This window comes from Ailuropoda melanoleuca, chromosome 17, assembly GCF_002007445.2.
Source record: "Ailuropoda melanoleuca isolate Jingjing chromosome 17, ASM200744v2, whole genome shotgun sequence".
NCBI lineage: Eukaryota > Metazoa > Chordata > Mammalia > Carnivora > Ursidae > Ailuropoda > Ailuropoda melanoleuca.
Genome location: NC_048234.1, coordinates 25006928 through 25030227, shown reverse-complemented (window position 1 = coordinate 25030227; position 23300 = coordinate 25006928). Strand labels below are relative to the sequence as shown.

The following is a 23300-nucleotide window of genomic DNA, read 5'->3' as shown; positions in this document are numbered from 1 at the left end:
TAGCACATTGCTGTTGGAAAGAAAATGTATAGTGGTAATTAGGAACTAAATTCATCTAAGTAGGTGAGGCATATGATCTGGGCTCTGTTCTTCGTGGGATTAAAGTTCTCTAAAATAAATGAATTATCAACCTTACCACAGGAAGGACTTTTTAAGATTAATAAATTCTAGTAAATGACCTAATTTTATTATAATAGATATACTGAAAATTAACTGGGAGTTTAATCAGTAATATCAGAGCTTATTATCAAAAACTTACCTGAGAAATTAAATCAAAACCTAAATTGTATTTACTTGAGAAGTAATAGGTGGAGAGCTCTTGCATGACATTCTTTATAGTTACATGGGAGCTTTGAACACTTTTAAAACAACAACAAAAACCTCATGTTGCTCTTGTATTTGTATTTCAAAAAGGAATGGTCTAGTGTATCCAGGGCCATGCAGGTAGTTCACCTGGTAATACATCTTTTTTTTTTGCCAAAGGATTTTTTTCCCCCTAATTTGAGAGAGCACAAGCAGAGGGGAGAGGGAGAGGGAAAGGGAGAAGCAGACTCCTTGTTGAGCAGGGAGCCAGCCCCATGCGGGACTAGATCCCAGGACCCAGGGATCATGACCTGAGCCGAAGGCAGACGTTTAACCGACTGACCCCCCCAGGTGCCCTGGTAATAACGTCTTTTGGGCACTTACCCTAAGGAGTAGTAGAAATGAAAGCCGTCTTAAGCACAAAGCTCTGTTTCAGAAAAGCAGAAGCTTGGAAGCAACCTAAATGTCTAACCAAAGAGGAAAAGTTCATTAAATTAAATGAAAACTATTTGACCGTTTTAAATGTTCGCTTTAAAGATTTTATAGAACCATGGGATAACTCTTAAGCTTTAAAGCAGAATATAAAATTATATGTTAAAATGTATATGCATGTGAGGAAAAACAGAAGGGAAAATTGAAAAATAAAAATAGTAATTTTGTTAGGGTAGTGATTAATGAATGGTTTTTTCCTTACATCTTAATCATGCTGTGTGTGTTGCTCTTTATGTATTTTTTGGTAATGAACCATATCACGTCCAATTTAGGAAGCTAGAATTCTTGACTAGTATTGGATCTGCCCTACAGATACTGATGTGTCAGGCCTTGTAAGTTTAGGAAAGGAAACAAACCAGGAAACCTCTTTGCCCTTTCCCAAATAGGTAACTAAAGTTCTACTACTGATTTAAGAGCTTCTGTTTTTGCTTATTAGTCCTGTTACTTTGAGATTACGAGAATACATTCTGATTACCTTGTGTCATACTTACGAGAGTTTCATGTTTTCTTATTTTTTTTTCTTCCCAGTGAGGTTATGTTAATAGCCATGCAGTATGTTTGGATGGAAAGGTAGAGTAATGGTTCTTTTCATTTTTCTTTTACAGAAAAGAGCTCATCCTCTCTGGCACTTTAAATCCAATTAAGGACTTACATCTGGGAAAACTGGCCTTAACTAAATTTCCAAAGAGTCCAGAAACATGGATTCACAGGTGTGGTTAATTTACACTATAGGATTCTTAGGATTCAGAATGGCTGGACAAACAACAGTGTCAAGCAGGGTCACATATTGGTTCAGAGTATGAATTCTAAAGTCAGGTTACCTACTTTTAACTCCAGATGCCATCACTTGCTCCCTGTGTGACTTTCAGAAATTATTTAAGCCCTTTAAGCCTCAGTTTTCTCATTCGTAAAATGGGAATAATAATTACACCTATTTCCGAGTTAAAGGTTGGCTTTACATGAAATAATGTATATTAATACTACTACGGTGCCTGGCACATATTAAATACTCAGTAAATTTTAGCTGTTACTCATTATGAACTATCTGAGCAGTCATAGAAATGGCATTTAGATAGTCAACTATAATGAGCAACTTGGGTTTTATAATTCATTCAGGTGTGTTTCTGGTACGGATGGTTGTGGTGATGGTTGTGGTTATTAAAATTAACAAAATAAGGAGGATAAGGGCAGCTCAGGTGAGTGTGTAGGCTGCACTGAAGTTGCTAAGACTGTAAGCGCAGAGAGTATTTTTAGGTTAAAGGCCGGAGTCAGCAAAATGCACGTGGGAACTCTCCTCACCGTCCTGGCTCTCTAGAGCATATTCCTCTTGGACTCCATGCAACTACTCAGTTTTGACTAAAATGAGATGGTGTGGGCTGGCTTCTTGGGGTCAGTGGGGAAATTGTTTAAAGAACTCTGTTTTCAGTTCACTAAGCCACTTACAACTTTTCTTAAATCCTGAGCATTTTTAGGATGTTCGTCAGTTCAGGGGATCTCACTATAATCTTGCCTTTGGCTAGCATTGCAAATCAGCTACTTCCCTGCTGGTGGGTTTTTCTTAGTAGGAATTGGGATGGCACTTCAGAGACTCCTGTGGTTGAGTGTGTGGAGGTTTGGAAAGGAGTGGAGGCAGGGCAGGGCAGTATTGCATATGCATTCACCAATTTATAAGCTTGTCTAATATTTTATATAAATCAAGCTTTTGTTTTATAAGTTAGGTAAAAAACTACTATTTGAAAATGACAAAATGAGTTTTCTTACTCAATTTCTAGTAACCTTTGGGTTGGAAATTTTTAGTCTAAAAGAATGCTGCTTATGAGAAAATATTTGTAAAAACTAACCACATTAAGTGGATAGAGATTTTTTTTGGTGCTTTTCATTTAAATATGCTAATGAAAATCTTAAATAGACAAGGGAAAAATTTGTGGATAAAGACATTTTGAAACCTCCTCGATGGTTTAACTAATTATATTGTATCTGTGTCCTTCCAGATTCTATGCTATAACAGAACTTCTGCTTAATGAAAGCAGTCATAATGCAGCTTCTTGTTTGCAAGCAAATACACATAGGGTGAGGCATGCACATGTAATTAAAGATACGAACCATGCCTCCTTCTCTGGTATTTACCAGCCATTAATTAATATCCCCTCCACCACCACTACCACAATCCCCCCTCCACCTACACACCTTGTCTTTACATTTTCTGGCCAAATGGAGTTTTTGAATTGTCATATTGGAATTGGGGCATTCTCTTTCTGACAGATGTTAATGTTTTAGAAAGGTTTCTCTTTCCTCTTTGTCCTTTCTTCCCCCCTCCTCCCCATCCATGATGCTGAAGTTAATTACGTCTTTAAAAACAAAAACAACAGAATAGTTCTACTCCCCCAAAATTGGGCTCAGAGACAGGGATTATTTTGCATTGTACAGATGGAGATTAAGAACGAAGAAAACTGATTGTTTTCCTCTCTGGTTTATGTTCTTTCCTCCCTCTCATTCCCGCATGTCCCTTCATAGACGATGGGTGCTACAACAGCTAATTCAGGAAACCTCCTTGCCTTCCTTTGTGACGAAAGGAAACTCGGGAACAGTTCCTGCAGAAAGGACACAGAGACTGATCCGAGAAGAGATGGAGGTTTGTGGTGAAGCAGCAGGAAGATACCCAAGCAACTACAATGCCTGGTCCCATCGCATCTGGGTTCTCCAGCACCTGGCCAAGCTAGACATCAAGGTAAGGCTGTTCTTCGTCTCCCGATGCACATTCCCTGTCTGCCTTTTAAATCTTTTGATAATTCTTCTTCAGAGGAGCTTTTAGGGAGGAAAGTAGAGGAGCTAATGGCCTAGCAGCCTGGGGAGGATCTAGCAGCTGATACCTCCAAGGAAACCCTGGCACTTTAAAAAAAGTTTGCATTCCTCTTGAGTGCAGTTTCTGGCACTCTTAAGGTGAGTACATCAGTAGAATGAAGGCAAGTTTAAGCAGTAAGAAGACTGAGCATAATTCATTTTGCCCCGAAACAGGAAGGGATTATTAGGCCTTATAGCACTGGAGTTGTTCTTTCTTAGTGGTCTCTGGTTATGTGACTTAATGTGCTGAATCAGCTGGCTGCCTTCTCACCATCGCCTCTCCTGGGCAGGGAAGAGAAGATCTCACCCGGTGTTCCCACACTTGCCTATGTCTGTAAATTACCTTAGGATTTCTGAGTCCCACCCCAGGCCTACTAAATTGGGGAGAGGGTAGGATTTAAGATCAGTATTTTTCATGGGGCTCAGGGGGTTATCTGGAGGCAGAGCTGGGTTGGAAGCTGTCATAGCCTAGTCCGTTCAGTTTAGAAATGAGGAGATCAAAGTTTTGAGAGTGTTAATGGCTTAGACTTAGCCACAGTTGCATCACTTACTATTCATCAGGATGAGAACCACATATCCTTTTGCTCCTTCTTATCTGCTATAGCTTCTCTATATTTTTCTTCACTTCTTATGTTTCAGTGCCATAAGAATGTAGGGTACTGCTCTGAAAGCTGCTCAGGCTTGAGATAACATAAAGGGGTCAAAATACCTCAAGTGGTACTTTAAGATTAATTGGGAAGCTTTCTCTCATTTTGTTCACCAGCCCCTTCCTCCATCCCCCTTTCCAGGTTCCCTCTCCCCTCTCTGTGTCCTAGTCAGAGATTTCCTCGAGGGTAAATAAGAGTTTTCATTTCTGGGGAATTTTAAGCCAACAGTTCGGGAAGAGTAGCCCTTGTCCTCCAGTGTATATTGCCTTTGTGTTTCAGAAGGGAAGGCCCCTTAATGGAGTGGAAGGAGCAAAGACAGAATCCTACATGGCTTCAGATTTTGGCCCTATTAGCCATGTGTAGAAAGTAAGGCTTTCATGTTTCATCTTGAAATACCAGCTCCACTGTCTGCCTCAGTGGGTTATTGTGAAAATTATTTGAGTTAATGTGTGTAAGGTGGGCACCTAATAGAGACTCACTAAATTTTAGTTCCTTTCTCTGTTCCCCACAGATAGAACGTTTAGGTAAAACTGGCTCCCAGTTTGCTCGATCAACTCAATATAATTTATTCATGAAAAAGTACTGAAACTCTTTCATTTCCAGACCCTGACCTGTATGCTGGGTGTGGCATAATGACAACGAGATTGCTCTCAACAAATTGGAAATCTAGTTGAGGAAACGGAAACCAACACTTACAAAGCAGCCTGATGCAGGAGCTGAGGGAAGCACAGGGTACAGTGGGAGTACAGAAATGGTTTCTCATCCAGGCTGGGCTCACTGGAAGCAGCTGCCAGAAGGAAGGCTGCTACATTGTCAGGAGTCCAGAGGAACAAGTTCAAGCCATCTGGTGGGATGTGGGAGATAGGGAGTTCTTATGGACTCTGGTCATCTCAGCTCCACAGCTTGATAGTGTGTAGGGGGTGGAGAGGGGCATGGGGAGCACTGAGGAGAAAGAGAAAGGCAGAGTCCAGGTGAGCTGAGAGGTCTTTGGAGACTTCCTGCCTTGATGTAGACCTTTTAAAGTGGCATTCCCATAAAATCAAGAACACGGGGCCAAGGTGAATTTCTTGGTTTCTTGAGACTATCTGATGTTGAAGATGACAACTCATTAGTGGTGTGTTGACTCAGCTGCCTGGGTCCACTCCTAGGCTCACCTATTGTCCACCGGCTTTGCCCTGCCCTTGGTTGAACTCCATGCTCTTCCTTTCCCCTCTGCCACTCACTCTCAGTGAGAGTGCTGAATTTGCAAAATCCTCTTTCTGTTCTTAGAAGCCACTGGTCCCAGCTAGGAGATCATGCCCTACCATGCTTTGTCTATTGGGGAAGTAATCACAGAAGTACCACCAGTCTAAAGCAGCTTAAAAATATATATAAAATGAGCTGGCATCTTTTTACTTAGGAAATTGAAAATAATTTTTTTTTAAGATTTTATTTATTTATTTGAGAAAGAGCACAAGCTGAGGGGAGGGGCATAGAGAGGGGGAGAAGCAGACTCCCCACTGAGCAAGGGAGCCTGACGTGGGGCTCGATCCCAGGACCCCAAGATCATGACTTGAGCCGAAGGCGGACACTTAACCGACTGAGCCACCCGGGAGCCCTGAAAAAAAATTTGTTTTTTCTAAAGTGCTGGTATCCAGCATTGATAAGGCTATGAAAACAAGCATTGTAGAAATTAGTGTAATCTTACTGAAGGACAACATGGCAACATTTATCAGACTCTACCAAGAAAGCTGTGTTCTTTCTAATCTAGTAGTTCTGCCTGTAGGACTTCATCCTAAAGAAATACCAGGATATGTAGTATGGTGGTGTAGTAATTAAACTCAGTGTTCATACAGACCTAATTTGAATCCCGACTGTACTAAGAAGTTTCTTAACCTCACTGGCCTTCAGTTTCCTCATCTGTAAAATGGGACAAATGATAATTCCTACCTCATTGAATGATGTGAAGTAAATGGGAAAATCCAGGTAAAGTGGCCGTCAGAAGTAATCTTACTAAGTGTTCAATAAACATGGGCTATTATATTAAATATGAAAGTCTGATATATGAAAATACTGTTTATAATAGTGAAAAATTAGAACCAGTCTAACCCTCCAATAATAGCAGATTAGTTACATTGCAGTTCATCACAAATTAGAATATTTTGTTGCTACTAAAAATTATATTTTGGGAGATTATTTAAAGAAAAAGTTCACTATAGGATAAGGATCTTTAAAACGAAATATGAGGTGGTCCTAATATAATTTTTAAATATATTATTAGCTTTGAATGAGATTTTAAAGTGTTTGGAACAGTGCTTGGTATGCTCTAACTGCTTAACATATATGTACACACATAGGGCTGTTACAGATATATTGGCTTGTGTTTTCCATAAACATGTATTCGTTTTGTAGTCAAAAAAAGAATAAAGAATTGTGAACAGTGCTAGAGGGTGGAATTAGGAGATGTTCATTTTCTGTTTTGTTTTCTATGATGATTGTTTTAGGCAGACATTTATTTAAGTAAATTTTAAAACAGTCTCATTTATGAGGGTGGGGTAAAAAGAAAGACTCAGAGTTGAACAGAATTTATTACTACTACCCAGTTAAAAGTTGATAATGGTATGTCACCTGAGAAAGCACACAGTGCCATTTCTGTAAAAAAAAGACATACAGATGGCCACTCTGTAAAGACATAAAAAGATGTTCAACATTATTAGCCATCAGGGAAATGCAAATCAAAACCACAGTGAGATATCCTCTCATACCAAGTAGGATGGCTGAAATGAAAAGCAAGTTAAAAGTGCTGACAAGGATGTGGAGAAACTGGAACCCTTATACATTGCCGGTAGGAATGTGAAATGATGCAGCCACTGTGGAAAATGGTTTGGCATTTCCTCAAAAAATTAAACCTAGAATTACCATATATGACCCTGCTGTTCACTCATAGGTACATAGCCCAAAGAACTGAAAACTTGTTACAGCAATGTTTGTAACAGCGTAATTCATAATAGCCAAAAAAAAAAGTAACAACTCAGACATCCAATATGTGAGGAGTAAATAAATGCAATGTGGTATAGCCAAACAGTGGGATGTTGTTCGGCCATAAAAAAGGAACGAAGTCCTGATACGTGGATGAACCTTGAAAACATGCTGTTGAAAAGAAACCAGATTCAGAAGGCCACATATCCTATAATTCCATTTATATGAATTCAGAATAGAGCACATTAGTGGGTTCCAGAGGCTGGAGGGAATGTGGATTTAGGGGACTCCTAATAAGATAGGGGTTGTTTGGAAGGTGATGAAAATGTTCGGAAATTAGACAGCAGTGATGGCTGCACAAGTCTGTGAATATACTGAAAACCACCAGTCTATTTTTCAACTTTAAAAATTGGTTCTAAGGTACATTAGAAAGAATAAAACTTCAAGAACAGCTAAGAAATTATTGGAAAAAAATAAAAATGAGGAATGTTGTATACCAGTATATATCAAAATGTTTGTAAAGACAGAGTCATCTGTGGTACTGGCTCAAAAATAAAAACAGTTGGAAAATCTAAGGCCCAGAAGCAAATCGCAGTATATAATGTGTACAGATTTCACTGATGATAAGTATGGCATTTCATGTAATCAGAGAAATGATTCTTTGTTCAATTTGTGATGCTGATAAGATTGATTGACCTTTTAGAAAATAATTGTTAGGTTTTAATCTCCATACCAAACTGTACTCTAAATGGAATAAAAACATACCTGGAAAAAAATGGAATTAAAAAAATTAATTGTAGTAATATATTAAGAAAAGTATTTGCAATTTAGGGACTTAACATCTTTATAAAGATCTCTTACAGGCCCAAAAGAGGCATTAATGACTATCACAAATAGTAAATTAGGCAGTTACAAAAGAAGAGAATTAGGCAAAATAGGTAATTTGTATAAGAAGAAACAGGAAAAATAAGGGAATAAGAACAATTATTTAGCCTTAATGATAAAAGGAAATGAAAACGAAAATGACATGATTTTCCAGTTATCAAATTAGTGAAGATTAAAGTACTGGTAGGGAGTTTAGGAAATATTTAACATGTTCTTTCAGTAGGAATGTAAATTATACAGCCGTTCTGGAGTGCACTTTGACAATACGTATCAAGAACTTTACAAAATATTTCTCACTGTTCCAGTAAATGTACTTCTAGAAATTTCTCCTAAAAAAGTAGGTTGTGCACATAGACTTTATTATATATGTTCATAAGAGTGTTACTTTTGTAAGAGTAGAAACAAAATGAAGCAACGGTTAAATCGTGATAACCTTTGGGATGAAATATGCAAAAGTTTAAAATTATAGAGTGATATTTAATGACATGGGTATATGCATATTATTTAAATGGAATAAAAATCAGTATAAAAGAGTGTCCCAAATTTGTGTTACAAATGAACTGCACACATGCATACATAGAAAAAAGCTGAAAGATTGGTGATTGGCCAGAATGGTAAGAGTAGTTCTCTCTGGCCAGTAGGATAATGGGTGATTGTTTTTGGTTTTTTGTTATTTCTGGAGTTTTCTACATTGATCATTTTGTATCACTTTCATAATCAGAAAATAACCAAATGTTATTTTTGAAAATTTCTAGGAAGGATGGCATATATAAATAGGAATGAGCATTTTCAGTAGTCTTTGATTTTAAACCTGTTATCCTTCTGTGTCAGCCCTGCTTCTGTAGTTCTCTTGTACTTATTTGTTCACTCATTCATTTTTTATATGGAGTGTTGAAAAAGAATAATGGTATGTAAGTTCTATCATACACAGGTCATTGATTCTGTCAGTACCTTACATTTAAGCCATATCTCCATGCAGTGACTTTAAGATCACTTTAAAAGTAATTGCTGTCTGTTTTTTAAAATCATTGTTTATATCTCTGTACCTTTTGATTCTAGTAAAAAGTGCCCTGAAATTCCTGTTAAGGTTTCTTTTCTCATTTAGTATGCCTCTTAAACATATCTAGGGAAAAGAATATAGTGAATTTTTCTCTTAAAAATTCTGAGAAAATTTTTAAAGAAATTAAATTGATGTTGAACATCTTTCATATATGTGCTATTTTTGTCTCAAAATTAAAATAATTGAAAATTTTATGTATAGAAATATGTAGTAAGAAATAATCTAAAGGTTTTTCGTGTTATGTAAATTCCTTTAAAACATGTTTTGTACTCTTTTCAATCCATACTAAGAAGCCCTATCAAAATTAAAAAGCTGATGTATTATTGCCTAAATGTCCTGCAGGTTAATTTTTCAAAGATGTGATAACCTTAACGTTAGTATGTATTTTTCTAAGGTAGCAGTTTATCTGGTGCTATTTTGCTCACTGTTTTAATCAAATGAACAGTCTTGGTTTCCGTTTCTCAGAGATTCACCAGCTCTGGAAGAAACTTATTTGTCTTTGAATAAACTCATTAGAATTTAAAGGAGATGTTTAAAGCATTTCACTGATATAAATCGACTGTCCTTGCTGGGAGTAATCTTGTCCCTCTGTATGAGTCACTTAATTCATTAAATTGTTGAATTCATTCATTGACCCATTCATAAAATACTTATATGTTCACTCTGATGCCATTGGGTATAGAATGATGAAAACATTAATTAGGAATGACTAAATATCTTAAACAACTTGTAGAGTTTAGTGGGGATGAAAAGATGTATAGAAAATTTTATAACATGTGGTAGAACACACAGGAACCATGGAGGTTCAGGAGAGGGAAAGATTTCTTCTAGGGAAGAAAGAAACTGAGAAATGGAGAGGGGATCTTGGTACAAGAGAAGGCATTTGCCTGGGACCCTTGAAAAGCAGGTGAAGGAGGAGCCCTTGGGCTTTGTGCCATCTGTATTGTTCACTGCTGGCAAGTATATGTCTCTTTTTCTTAGCTGGTCTGAAAATCCTCTGATGGGGCCCTCAATATAGCTTTTGCTGATCAAAATTCATTTGCATTTGCTACTTGTCCAAGACACTGCCAGAGTATTTTTTCATAACTGCTGCTTTTCTTTTTAACCATTCCATTTGAAGTTGCTAAGTTTGCAGGATTGATAATACAAAGACCTAATTCACTGCTGAATTTTGTCTCATCTACTTAAAAAAAATCATTAATCATTGATGTTAATTGAGTTTGAGATGAATAGTGAAAATCATGCACTCTTGAAAATTCCTGTTATTCATGCATCATATTTTTTGTACTAAGCCCTTAGAATTAATAGTGAACAAAACTGACAGTCTCTGCCCTCATGGCCCTTACAGTGAAGAACAAATAATACGTTGAGTCGATTGTTCAACAAATAATGTTAGATATTGTAATGTTCATTAAATGTTATAGTTCATCAAATAACCTTTGAATTTATTTTTCTCTTCAACATCACTCTTGTAAACCAACACCCTAATGTTCATCATTATTTTAGAATTTGGCTTTTCTATGTGTGTGCCAATCAGAACGTGATTGATCAAGGTCCAAAGAAAGAATGACAAATAAGTCCTTAAATTCTGTGTGTGTGTGTGTGTGTACGCACACATGCCTTTTATTACTTTATCAGGGAAAGGGGAAACTAGCCTTTACTGAGCTTCCAGTGAGTGACAGCACTGTGTTGGACATTGTATACAAAATATTGGTAGAAACAGTGTTACCAAAACAACAACAAAAAAAAATTCAAGGAACAAATCAAAGAGAAATCCAAAGCATTAATGGAGAAGGAAATTCCTTTGGTAGTTCCTCTTCTCACTTCCCTTTTTTCTTCCTGCAAGATTCTTCTTGATGAACTGTCTTCTACTAAACACTGGGCATCCATGCATGTTTCAGACCACAGTGGATTTCACTACCGCCAGTTTTTGTTAAAGTCTTTGATTAGCCAAACTGTGATTGATGGTTCTGTATTGGAGCAAAACCCTTTGAGAAGTGAGCCAGCTCTAGTTCTTCCAAAAGATCAAGAAGCAGCATCTTCAACAGAGGAAGCAAGGATAAATCTTCCCCATCTTCTAGAAGAAGAAGTTGAATTCAGCACTGATCTTATTGATTCCTACCCAGGACATGAAACCCTTTGGTGTCACAGGTAAGAGGAGGGAAAATATTTCTGTATGCATGGAACTACTTGACTTTTTGAGAGCTGTAGAAGGTCTTATGCCTTATGCCTGCCTGCTCAGGTAAACATGGTAATTGATCATGGAGTTTTGCTTGAATTCAGAGGAGTTTATGTTACCATATCTTCCTCCTCATGATCTTCAATATGAGATTCCTCATGCAGATCTTTGCCTACTGCTTAGGATGGTGATATTCAAGCTTGACTGTCCAACAGAATAGCCTGTGTTACTTCTAAACTGAAAACAAAAGTTTCTGGATTCCCTCCTTGGACAGATTCTGGTATTTATAGTATATCTGGGACGGAACGCTGCCATCTAGTCTTTAAAAAACAATGATAAACCTTAACAGGTAAATTTGATGCAGAGTCGGGTTTAGACCATTGATTAGACCATTGGTTAGACCTTGAGAATAGTTAAGCTTATTGATGGTCTGCAAATTAACTTTCCTTAAATATAAGCTCTTGACACTTTTTGTTGTTGTTTTTAAAGTAAAGTGTGCTTTGGGAGCAGGGCAGGATTATTAGGAAGCAGTGAAAGAAATTAGCAGCCTCAGAACCTGAGTTCTGAGTACATTTGACAGCAAAGTAACTGTCATGTTGGAATGAAGTCCAGGTGTGGGAACCCCAATTGGTTCTTTTTTGAGGCATCTCCATCTCTATAAATACAGAGTCTACTTCAGACTAAAGGGTTCTGTTTGTAAACAAAGGACTTGCCTGTGCAGGCAGGAGGTAGGCATTTTAAATATTCGTCTGTTTTTAAAATGGTTGAGATTTGCCCCTTTTTGCCAGTCTAGTCTACCTTATAGGCTATTTGAGGAGATGTGTTCAGCTGCTATTCCATGCTGCATGTATTTAGAAGATGGAAGACCATCTCCCCTCTTTGGCACCTTCATAAAAATTTTTCTTTTTCTCGTAAAAACAAGACATTTTTATTCCACATTTTCTAGAGAGAAGATAGATCTTAACTTTCATCTTGTTTTGGTGTTAACAGATTTTTGTTGCTATTCTATATTTAGGTACATCAGTAGCAAGACTGAGAAAATTTAAGAATTATATTTGTGTTTAAGAGATAGCCAGATTAACAGAGCAGAAGCTTTGTATAAAGATTAATTGAAGTTTGGGTAAGGCATGGGGAAAAGTGACAGTTGAGATGATCTGTCTATTATACAGGCCAGTTTTCTACTATTGAGTCATTGCCCTTAGGCATCTTACCTGTCCTTTAAGTTTTATCCTCTGTAAAATGGGTAAATTATATGCTCCCTGTCTACTCCAGAATATGCTGGGAAAATGAACAGAATTATCATTCAAGGGCTTAGAGTTGCTGATACAAATAATGAAATAGAACAACCTAGAAACTATGTAGTTTACCAGCTGTGTACAGTAAATGTGCACCCCCACTGAGTCAAAATTTTTGGAGATTAGGGGGCGCCTGGGTGGCTCAGTCGTTAAGCGTCTGCCTTCAGCTCAGGGCGTGATCCCAGAGTTCTGGGATCGAGCCCCACATCAGGCTCCTCCGCTGGAAGCCTGCTTCTTCCTCTCCCACTCCCCCTGCTTGTGCTCCCTCTCTTGCTGGCTGTCTCTATCTCTGTCATATAAATAAATAATCTTTTTTAAAAAATTTTTTTGGAGATTAGGCACCTAGATCTTCATTTTTAACAAATAACTCTAGATGAGTCTAAGGGCAGGAGAACTGCTCTCCTTAGAGGAAGTACAAGAGCTGTGTCTTTTAAATGCTTTGCTGAGAGCCCAGCACGTCCCTATGCATGTAGATATTTAATGAGGCTGTAGTGGTGGATTTCGGGGAAAGTTCAGTTGGTTTTTAGATAATACCTGTTCTTATTGAAGAAAATAGTAGATAGAGGCCATGGACTAAAAGCTTCTGGATGAGCTACTTAATCCCTTTGTTCCTGAATCACTTCTGTTTTAGGATATCAATGAAGTTAATTTTTGGTTCTGTTTTGTTTTTTTATAGGAGAAATTGGGCTAAGACCTTTTTCTCAATTTATATTGTAGTTACAAAGAGTAACAATTCCAAGTGATTGTCATCATCTCAGTCAATGGTATTAAAAAACCTGTGAGGTCATAGGTAGTATTCTTTCTCACAAACAATCCAGTAATCTGGGCTTGTAAGACTGGTCTAAATATGCAGAGACTTCAGCATGATTGTACCTCCTCCCCCCTCCAGGTGACTCTGGTCACCAAGGGGGGCAGCAAACTGAGTATTACTGAATGTTTTGAAATTATCAACTTATTATTGTGTTTCTCCCTGAAAAGCTTGACTTTGCGAAAATAATTTTTCTTTTCTTTATTCTCTTCTCCCCCCACCTCTTTCACAGGCGGCACGTTTTCTACCTTCAGCATCACTTAAGTGGTAGGTTTCCTCACAGCGTGACCCAGTTGTCACCTGCAGACAGCCCTGGGGGGACTTTGAGTGACTTGCACCTCATCCCAGCAGGCCCACACATGTCTCAGGCCATGGAGGTGGACGGGCTGAATGACTGTAGCAAGCAAAGCTATTCCCAGGAAACCAAACGCCTGAAGCGGACCCCAGCTCCAGACTCCCGGGGCCTAGAAATGGAGCATAGGTTCATCGATCAAGTATTATCCACCTGCCGGAACGTAGAGCAGGCCAGGTTTGCCAATGCATACAGGAAATGGCTGGTTACGTTGAGTCAATGAAAGAGGTGGATTAGTCCTGCAAGGTTCCCCTTTTAGTGCAATATTGCTTTCCTTTCTTCCTTACATAGTTGCATGAACTGTTCGCTATTATGTGATCTTCATCTTTAGGTCAAAAGTCCATAGTAAATCTTTCATTTTATTTATTTTGTTAAGAACTGGCATTCCTTTGGGGATAAAATAACTGTGTAGTTTCTTCCTGCTAAACAGTGAGTCTTAATTTTTCTTCTTAACTTCTCATCCTTTATATTTCTATACATAAAGCTTCTCATTTCGTTCTCCTAACTGGTTCACAGACATGTCTACCCCCCTCAGTGCAATTGCTGCATAGGCAAGTTTTTTTTTTTATTTAAAAATGTATGTTGTTTTTCAGCTTTAGAATAATACAAGCTCAAAATTACTCATAACTAATTATTGTTTTGAGAATCAAATGGCCAGATAGATGGATTTGTGAAAATATAAATCATTTCTCTTTCTCGACTCGTTATTGACCAATGAAACCAAAGTCAGAAGTATTGGAATTTATATAAAAAACATGCTTCCAGTGTGTAATCCGTTTTAAAATGATTGTTTTAAAATGAATTTTAAGATTTTATGTAATTACAGGACTGGGAAATTATTTTTATCACTAGTTTTGATAGATTGTTTTTACCTCAGATTTGGTATAGGCCAAAAACACTCAAGTTAGCCCCTATAAACATCATTTGTTGTTTAAACCTGGAATGCCATTTTTAGTTATTACTACTTATTTTCCTTTTAAATTCACCATGAAAAGTGGGGAAAATATGCATGGAAATGTATCCATAAAAATCTTACTTTTTAAAAATTTAAGTTCCTGAGGATATTCTTAAACTACAGAATTTTTATGAAGTGATTATTAAAAGTTTGCTGGCAAACGCCAGAGGAAAGAATAGCTTTTGAAGGTTAGTTCTTCAGCTTTTATTTTAAAAAATAAAACAACTTAAAGACTTTGATATTAAACTTATCAGGGATGAGGTACCAAAGTAGCCACCTCACAGCTGTATCTTATCTTTTCAATAATAAGGGCTGGGTTTTTCAGGTCTGTGAGGCCGGGTGGGAAAAGGGCCTGGTAATGTTTACCTTCTTAATATATTTTCCCCTTTGTAAATGGTCTGTGTTTGTTCTTTCCTCTCCACATACCTTTTGTTTATGTTCCCAATCCATTCCATATTTTTTGACACTTTCACTTTTGTATGTTTTTCCTTAATTGTCTGATTTTGAGGATGTGTACTGAAGATACTCTCCATCCTCTTTCCAGTGAATTTCATACCCCACTAAACACACACACACAAATATTAATATAAACTGCCCCTCTAAAAGTTCCCCTAATGATGGAAACTGCCTGTTGTCCTCTGTGTGTGCAGAATGTAACAGTGGCCGAAGTGATGTGACCACCGTACTTTGCTTATTCTCCTTTTTACTTGCTAGGTCACCTGTAGGGTGAGGGGACAGACATAGGGAAAGGCAGACCTCTCCTGTCTTCTATTATGGAAACCCTGGGCTTGGGTGAGGCATGCCGCCTTAAGCTTAAGAGAAGAATAAATTCTTTTTGTGCATCATGATTTTGTTGAGTAGCAAACTGTCAGGTAAGACTTAAGAACACCAGAAAAATTGTTCCGGCTCTTGTAGACAGAAACTGCTTTTCTCTCTTGGGGCAAAATTAACCTTTTATAGTTTTCGTTGTATTTAGGTAAGAAAACAATTGTCATTATGAACAGAATTCCATGGCCCTTTGTGTGCAAAGCATATTTTGAATCAAATACCTCAAGGTCTACGTAGACCTCTATGGATAAAACCATTAGTTTGTGATTCTCAGCACCTGCAGGGGTGGTGGGGAGACTACACAGAGAGGACATGAGAGAGTCAGCCCATTCCACTGAATACATGTTGCCAAATCCTGGCCTCACTCAGTATTATCTTTTTTCCACACATCATTCTAAGTATCCCAAGTAATAGGGCTTCTTACACCTTGATGTGAGAGCTTCAGGACAGGAGTATAGACAATACCCTGTGAAACATCAACTCAATTTGATAGTACTCCACACCTTTTTATAGCCTCCATCTTTGACATTATCTGTCTTCATGTGTTTTAAGGCCCTTAATCTACCCCTTTATGAAGCCATGCAGTCCTATAAGATATCTTGGTCTCCTGTCTTCCTAATGAAGTTTTGAGTAGAGAGTAATAATACAAATATCTAAAGGATATTTACTGTTCGTGACTTTCGTGTGCTACTTTATTTCTAAAATTTGCATTTGTCAAGTGTTCATTCACAGAAAAATCTAGTATTGCCCTATATGGTTGTGTTTTTTCCTAAGTGGTTGACATCTAAACTCATTAGCTGTAGCGTGATAATATCTCTGACTGAACGAGTTCATGCAGTGGAAAGGTGTGTCTATTTTCAGGGACTTGTTAGTCTTTTTTTTTTTTCTATAAATATGTCATTGTCGAAAACATAGTTTAGATTGACACACATTTCATCAAACTTTCATTGGAAGAATAGTAGGCCAATACCATCCTGTGGATCAAAAATACTACTGACAAGCCAAAAGCAATAAGATCTGTAAATACCTCCACTATGACCTTCCTCCCCCACCCCACCTTTTTTTAAGTATACCTATTTTGGTAATATGGTGTTCCCACCTTATACTGTGTGCCTTGCACATTGTGAGGACTCATTAAATATTTGTCAAATGGGAAAGATTATGAATAATGGACAGAATGAGTTATGATTGAGAAATTAATGGATTAGAGCAGTGGATTGTGAATGAATGATGTATTCTAGCTTCATGATACTTAAGGTGAGCTATTACATATACAATAAGTTAATTTAGATTATTTTTCTTCATTTAATTACCTTGTTTAAGCTCATTAAATCCCAGCCAAGAAATGCAGCTCTATAATTATGAATTAACTGTACTTTAAATATATATTAAAAATTCATAGAACAAATCTCGTTTGCATTAAGAACACTATTTTCTGGGGCGCCTGGGTGGCACAGCGGTTAAGCATCTGCCTTCGGCTCACGGCGTGATCCCGGTGTTGTGGGATCGAGTCCCACATCAGGCTCCTCCACTATGAGCCTGCTTCTTCCTCTCCCACTCCCCCTGCTTGTGTTCCCTCTCTCGCTGGCTGTCTCTATCTCTGTTGAATAAATAAAATCTTTAAAAAAAAAAAAAAAAGAACACTATTTTCTGTTCATTTATGATATTGGAGGACAGATCTTGCCAACAGAGCCAGAGACACTTTGGGGCATTTGAAGAAATGCTTTGATTTCAAAGACTTGTTGATCTGTATTTGTGCCTGGATAGTCATTTTATGCTTCTCCTTTTCTCCTCCCCAGCTTGAATTGTGGGTCTTTTAGGTATTTTTTAAACCTATGAGAGTCATTTTTTTTTAATTTAAGGATTAATTATCTAGTAATGTCCCCCCCTTTTTTTTTCTAGGTTTTAGCATTCTATTACCTCTTTGGAAACCCTGGGCCCAGACTCTCAATCACATCCCTTATTCCTATGGTACGGTTCTAATTAAATTAAGGACTTCATTATTAATAGGATTAAATCTAATACAGGTGGTCACTAACAGCCATTTAAATCTTCATGTGAGGGCTTATGTGACAAAAGATAGGAAAACAAAAGTTCCTGGATTTTTCTGTGGCAGTTTGTAGGAGAGCATACGTGATGGTAGACTTTGTGTGATTTCCATGTATTCAGGTCGTGTCAATTCATGCTTATTATATAAAGAGAACTTTTAATATTGTTGAGAACAAGTCAACAGTAGTGATTTTCTGTAGCACAAGATGGTATCTGGCACGGGCTAAATATAATTTAGGAGTACAATTGCCTCTTGCTGTACAACAGTGTAATCTCTAAGTTCCTCTTAATTACAGAAGATACTAAAGATTTAGTTTAAAAAGGAAGTAACATATCTTCTCTTTTTTTTGCAGAAAGTTTTTGTAAGCTTACAGTTGTTTTGTTAGGAGAAAATTATATTTTAGAACTTTAAAATATTTAAAATATTCTAGGAAATTTGAACAGCAGTATTAACAAGTTGTGTCTTCTGAGTAAATGTCTCAGACAGAACTGTGCAGACCCTGGTACTTGGCGTGCTGCTGCCTCCCCGCGCCTGCACGTACTCTCAGTGTGCTCCTGTTGAATGGAGGTGTACGTGGAGGCACAGGAAGGCATAGACACATTCCATGGTATGAAGGCAGAGGGCAGGAAAAAAAATCAACCCTGAGAATTCTACTTGTCACACAATGTCTTTTAAAAAATAGCTAAACATACTGTGTTAATTTGAGTGCCTTTCTTCTTTCTAGCGGGAACAAGATTATATTTAATGTTTAGGCAGAAGACAAAGGATGGAAGTTTTACCAAACAGTTGATTGTAACTCATTGTATTAATTCCAGTTGCTAGGTGTGGTCCCATGGAATTTGTACACTTTTATGAGATAGTGATACGAGCAGGTAGGATGCTTTGGTTTGTATTTCTTAGTTAGCATTTTTAAGCACCCTACCAAGAAGAATTTGTTCTTTCCCTCTGGCAACTAACTTTTTGGGGGGCGGAGGCATTGTATTTAGAGGAAAGCATGTGTATAATTAAAGATCAGCCTGAAGCCTGGGAAGTCAAAGGAAACAGTGGCACTTTGCCCTACTGGAAAGACCGTAAGATTGTTCTAAATGAGTCCTTTGACTCACTTTAAGGACTTTAATGACTTTAAGAATTCCCTCCCAAATTCTGTGTTGGAGGAAAAGAAGTAAATACTGAGATGAAATTTAAAATGTGGCATGTTATATTTGGGTATGGAGAAGGGAGGGATAGAAAATCCCTATTTCAAGATAGCAAATAACTTGTAATTTCATAAAAATATATAGCTAAAGATTCCAAAGTGCTTTTCAGAGGACTGTTGAATAATATATTCCTAAATGGCAGCAATATGTATAGTTCACAGTGGAGACAGAAAACCATTGTGTTGGTTATAGATCTGGGGTGTGTGTGTGGGGGGGTGGCAGGGGGTGCCTCTGGCTCTCAACTTGGACATCTGTATTCTCGTTAGGCCATGTTAACACTGTAAAACCAAACTCTTTGCTTAAAAAAAAAAAAAAAGGCAGTAGCTTAGTCTGCAGATGAAACTTTGTGCTTCCAAGAATATTAGCTCTTTATAGGTTGTGCTTTTTGGACAATAATACGGTCTACAAAGCTAACCCTGGCATTTCTTTTATTAATCTGTTATTCCTCAGGGTGTAGAAGATTTAGTAAATTTAGGAAAAAATGTTATATTCAGTGGCAAAAAAAGAAAAGGCAAAAATATGCTAAATATATTACTAGCTCTTAAAATTTTAGTATAGATAGTATTTTTTATAAACCACTACCAGTGCAGTAGCTCATAGCCGCTCTGTAACTGCCTCATTGTTCCTCTCGCTGCTTCAGTCCTGGTGGCCCTGTTATGACTGTTCTCTTACACATGTCTTCAGACATGTAATATATTGTTTTCCATGTTTGGCAAAAGTGGGGCTGTTTTAGTTGACATCATTCTGTTTTTGGACATCCTGTTCAGAAAATGATTACTGTTGGTTTTCAAACTGACAACTGTTTTGTTTCTTAAAACTTCAGTTTCCCTGAAAGAGACCCTGTACGTGGTCAATGCACTGCATACTGCCTTGCACCTTGCAGGGATCCAATGGGTCAGAATTGTTGAAGGCTAGAAAGTTAAAACTAGCTTACCTCAGTCTCATCACCATTGCCCACATTCTCAGCTTCAGGAGAAACACAGTGTTGTGCTTAAGATACACAATTCAGGGGTGCCTGGGTGGCACAGCGGTTAAGCGTCTGCCTTCGGCTCAGGGCGTGATCCCCGCGTTCTGGGATCGAGCCCCACGTCAGGCTCCTCTGCTATGAGCCTGCTTCTTCCTCTCCCACTCCCCCTGCTTGTGTTCCCTCTCTCGCTGGCTGTCTCTATCTCTGTCAAATAAATAAATAAAATCTTAAAAAAAACAAAAAAAGATACACAATTCAGTTCAAACACACAAGGCAAGATATACAACTGCACAAAACATCATAAGTGAAATTTAGATACTTTTAAGGCATATGTGTGCATATTCACATACATGTATGTATGTACATTTAAATGAGATTTGGAATTTGACTTTATATAGTGATTTTACAGAGAATTTTATGTAAAGGGTTTTTATTTTCATATTTGCTTAAAGTGCTCCTATTTAAAGGTTTTTTCTTTATTAAACCAGCCCCCTCAAGCAAAGTTGGAAACCTAACACAAGTGCCATTTGCCTGAATTAACCAGATATTTGTGCAAACTATTATTTGGTCTTTGGATGCTTATGAACCATGACATTCTGGCTTTTCTTCCATATCTTTAGGGAATCAGCCTTAATTTTATGTATGGCCATCACTTTCCTCAAAGTGCTATGCAGCATACTTCAGATGTTAATTTAGCTTTGTAAAGTGATTAGTAATAAGTCTGAGGTTTTGTCATGTCCTAGGGATGAACAATTTCACACGTTCAGATATTGACTCATACAGCATTCTATTAGAAATGCTCATATAGTATCCTCCCTCACCAGTGTCATCTTGCATTTGAAGCAGGTATTTTTTTTTCCTATTAATTAAAGAATGAGTGTAGACTGAGTGCAGTCATAGTAGGTGCTCAATAAATAGTCGATAATTGATCTACCATCAAACAGTTATCTTTTCAAGGAGGAGTATATTTTTAGAGTAATATATGTTTGAAACTGAAAAACTATATCATTTGATGAATTACTAGGCTTATTTAGGTTGGAGTTAGTAACATGCAGTAAAAATACTGTTTGTGTAGAACATGGTCTGAAGGTAGGAGATGGGAAAAGTTTAAGCAGTATCTTTTTGTGAAAGACGCATTAATAAATGTGAGTAATGTCTTAATAGGCTTCTGAACTTGAGAGAGAACTGCTGTAGACTTCTGCAATCAGTTTCTGCGTTGGTATACTTAGTATTACCTGTCTTAGGTACTGTTCATTTCTCCTCAAATCTCGGTTGCTTTCCAGTGTCTTAAAAGTGGTTGTGGTGAAATGTGAAGTTATATTCAATAACCTGTACTTACTTGTTTTCTCAGAGCATCTTTAATATGAGGGAAAAATTTTTATGAGTGATATTTGTTTCAGAATCTATTAATTTGTGGTTTTCAGAGCATTTTTGACAGAGTTTGCCCAATGTGAAAAGATTTAAACCGTTTAAAAACAAACATTCCAACCTGAGCTGGGAGGAACAGAGTGTGTAGCACCAGTGTGACTGGGCATTGCCTCCTGGCGAGGTTCTGGGTGCCNTAGCACCAGTGTGACCTCGCCTCCTGGCGAGGTTCTGGGTGCCTGACTGTGATGCTGGCTTCTGACTGTGGTGACCACTGTCAGTAAGTGTGACTGGGCATTGCCTCCTGGCGAGGTTCTGGGTGCCTGACTGTGATGCTGGCTTCTGACTGTGGTGACCACTGTCAGTAGTCTAGTTTGATGTGTGTTGTTCCTAGGAGAAGGACGCAATGGGCTCTAGATTAACGTGTATTTGAGATGGACAGAATAAAAAATGATGTGGTATAAATATGCCAAATATTTATATACACTGCTACAAAAACTAAAAAATGGAGGAGGGGAAGAACATGATAAAAGGTTAGTGATATTTTTTATAGTCTCTGAAAAACATTTTTTTATATGCAAGTCTCTTGGACACTAAGCAGTTGTTTACTTTATTTAACACTGCGGGACTTTAATTTACAGGATGGTTCTCAGATACCATCTATACTCTGCTATTAGAATTGACCATATGTGTGAACTTTACATTGCTTGAAGGTTTTCCAAAAATGGAGTATTTAAGTTGCAGTTGATGGTGTTTTAAGATTTTCCTGCAGGTTGTGGGTAAATGGACAAGTTACATATATGATCTGTGGTGCAAGGTCAGATCCTGGGCATTAAAGATAGTTCAGCTAACTTATTTTGCTGAAGATACTAATTGTCTTCCCTCTGATTGCATTGCTGTTTTTCTTAAGCTATTTTTCTCAATGTAACAGTCTGCATTGAAAGTTCTTTTAGCTCTCACAGTGTACTAAATTCACATTTTTAAAGGATTAAATATTTTGTGAATTCTTTTTACACTTCAAATGTATACCTTTCAGAGGGATAAAAATAAATCTTGCAGTAAAGTATGTGCAAAGGGTGCTTACGGTGTTCTGGGAGTTAGTTCTCCAGAGTGCTTGAAGTCTGATGCTAAATTCGAAGGCTAGTATGATGACTATAGATTATTTGTATTAGCACTGTCCAGTAGAAATAAATGGAAGCCGCGTATGTAATTTTTAATTTTCTAGCAGGCATATTAAAAAAGAAACCGGTGACATTAACTTAAATATTTTAATTAACCCAATAGTAAAAATATCATTTCAGTGTGTATTCAATATACAAAATTATGGAGATATTTTGCCTTTTTTTCCCCATGGTAAGTTTTTAAAATTCATTGTGTATTTTGCACTCACAGTGCATGCCCTGACTAGCTACATTTCAAGTGCTCAAATAGCCACGTGGCTAAGGACCGCTATATTGGACAGTGCAGGTTCACAGGGTACAAAGTATGACTTTATTTTAAATTGGGAGATGGTGAGTTAGGCATGAAATCATGGTACTTTAAAAATTATTTAGTATACTTAGAAAAGTATCTAATAGAATTATCCACATTGTCTTCATTTTAAATTTGCTGTAGAACTGGCTCAATCTGTTCCAATTTGCCAAGCATTATTTAAGAAGGAAGTAATTCCATGCCATGTAAAATACTATGATATGCTCATTATAACAACACATTATTAACACATTTTTCGATGTGTTCACTAAATTCTGTCCTGTTTCTTCAAAATAATAGCTTAAATTGCATGTTAATTGTATATCTGTACTTGTTTTTATATTATTCTTACAATAATGTGTATTAACAAACAGCCCTAGGATTCTAATCTTCCTATGCATCTGTCTTCCAGTACTTACTGGTACACTTATTAAGTTGTTACAAGTGACAGAAAAGTAGAATGAACCATTGGTTCTTTCCATTAGATTGTTTTTATCATGTGATCATGTACCAAGCCAGCTATAAATTATTGTATTTCTGTAGATGATGGAAAATAGTGTTTCTGTCTTATCTTTGCTAAATGTTTGCAATTTCTAAGTAAACTTTTCATCTCCTAAGATGAGTGTAAAGAGTGATTTTATTTTTGCTG

The 23300-nt window shown here is 37.3% G+C and overlaps 1 protein-coding gene across 3 annotated transcripts in view; it reads left to right on the top strand.

The window, feature by feature from the left end:
• Positions 1–22718, top strand: part of PTAR1 (protein prenyltransferase alpha subunit repeat containing 1) — a 56085-nt gene extending 33367 nt beyond the window's left edge. The window contains exons 4-8 of one of the 3 annotated variants that reach the window (XM_034646835.1): positions 1401–1505; positions 3310–3523; positions 11033–11337; positions 13701–21365; positions 21494–22718. In XM_034646835.1, coding sequence (XP_034502726.1) covers positions 1401–1505; positions 3310–3523; positions 11033–11337; positions 13701–14043 — 967 coding nt within the window. In that variant the 3' untranslated portion in view covers positions 14044–21365; positions 21494–22718. Of the gene's footprint in view, positions 1–1400; positions 1506–3309; positions 3524–4886; positions 5760–11032; positions 11338–13700; positions 21366–21493 lie in introns of those variants that run through there. The other 2 variants (XM_034646836.1, XM_034646837.1) reach the window with 2 other exon arrangements.
• The last annotated feature ends 582 nt before the right edge of the window (positions 22719–23300 follow it).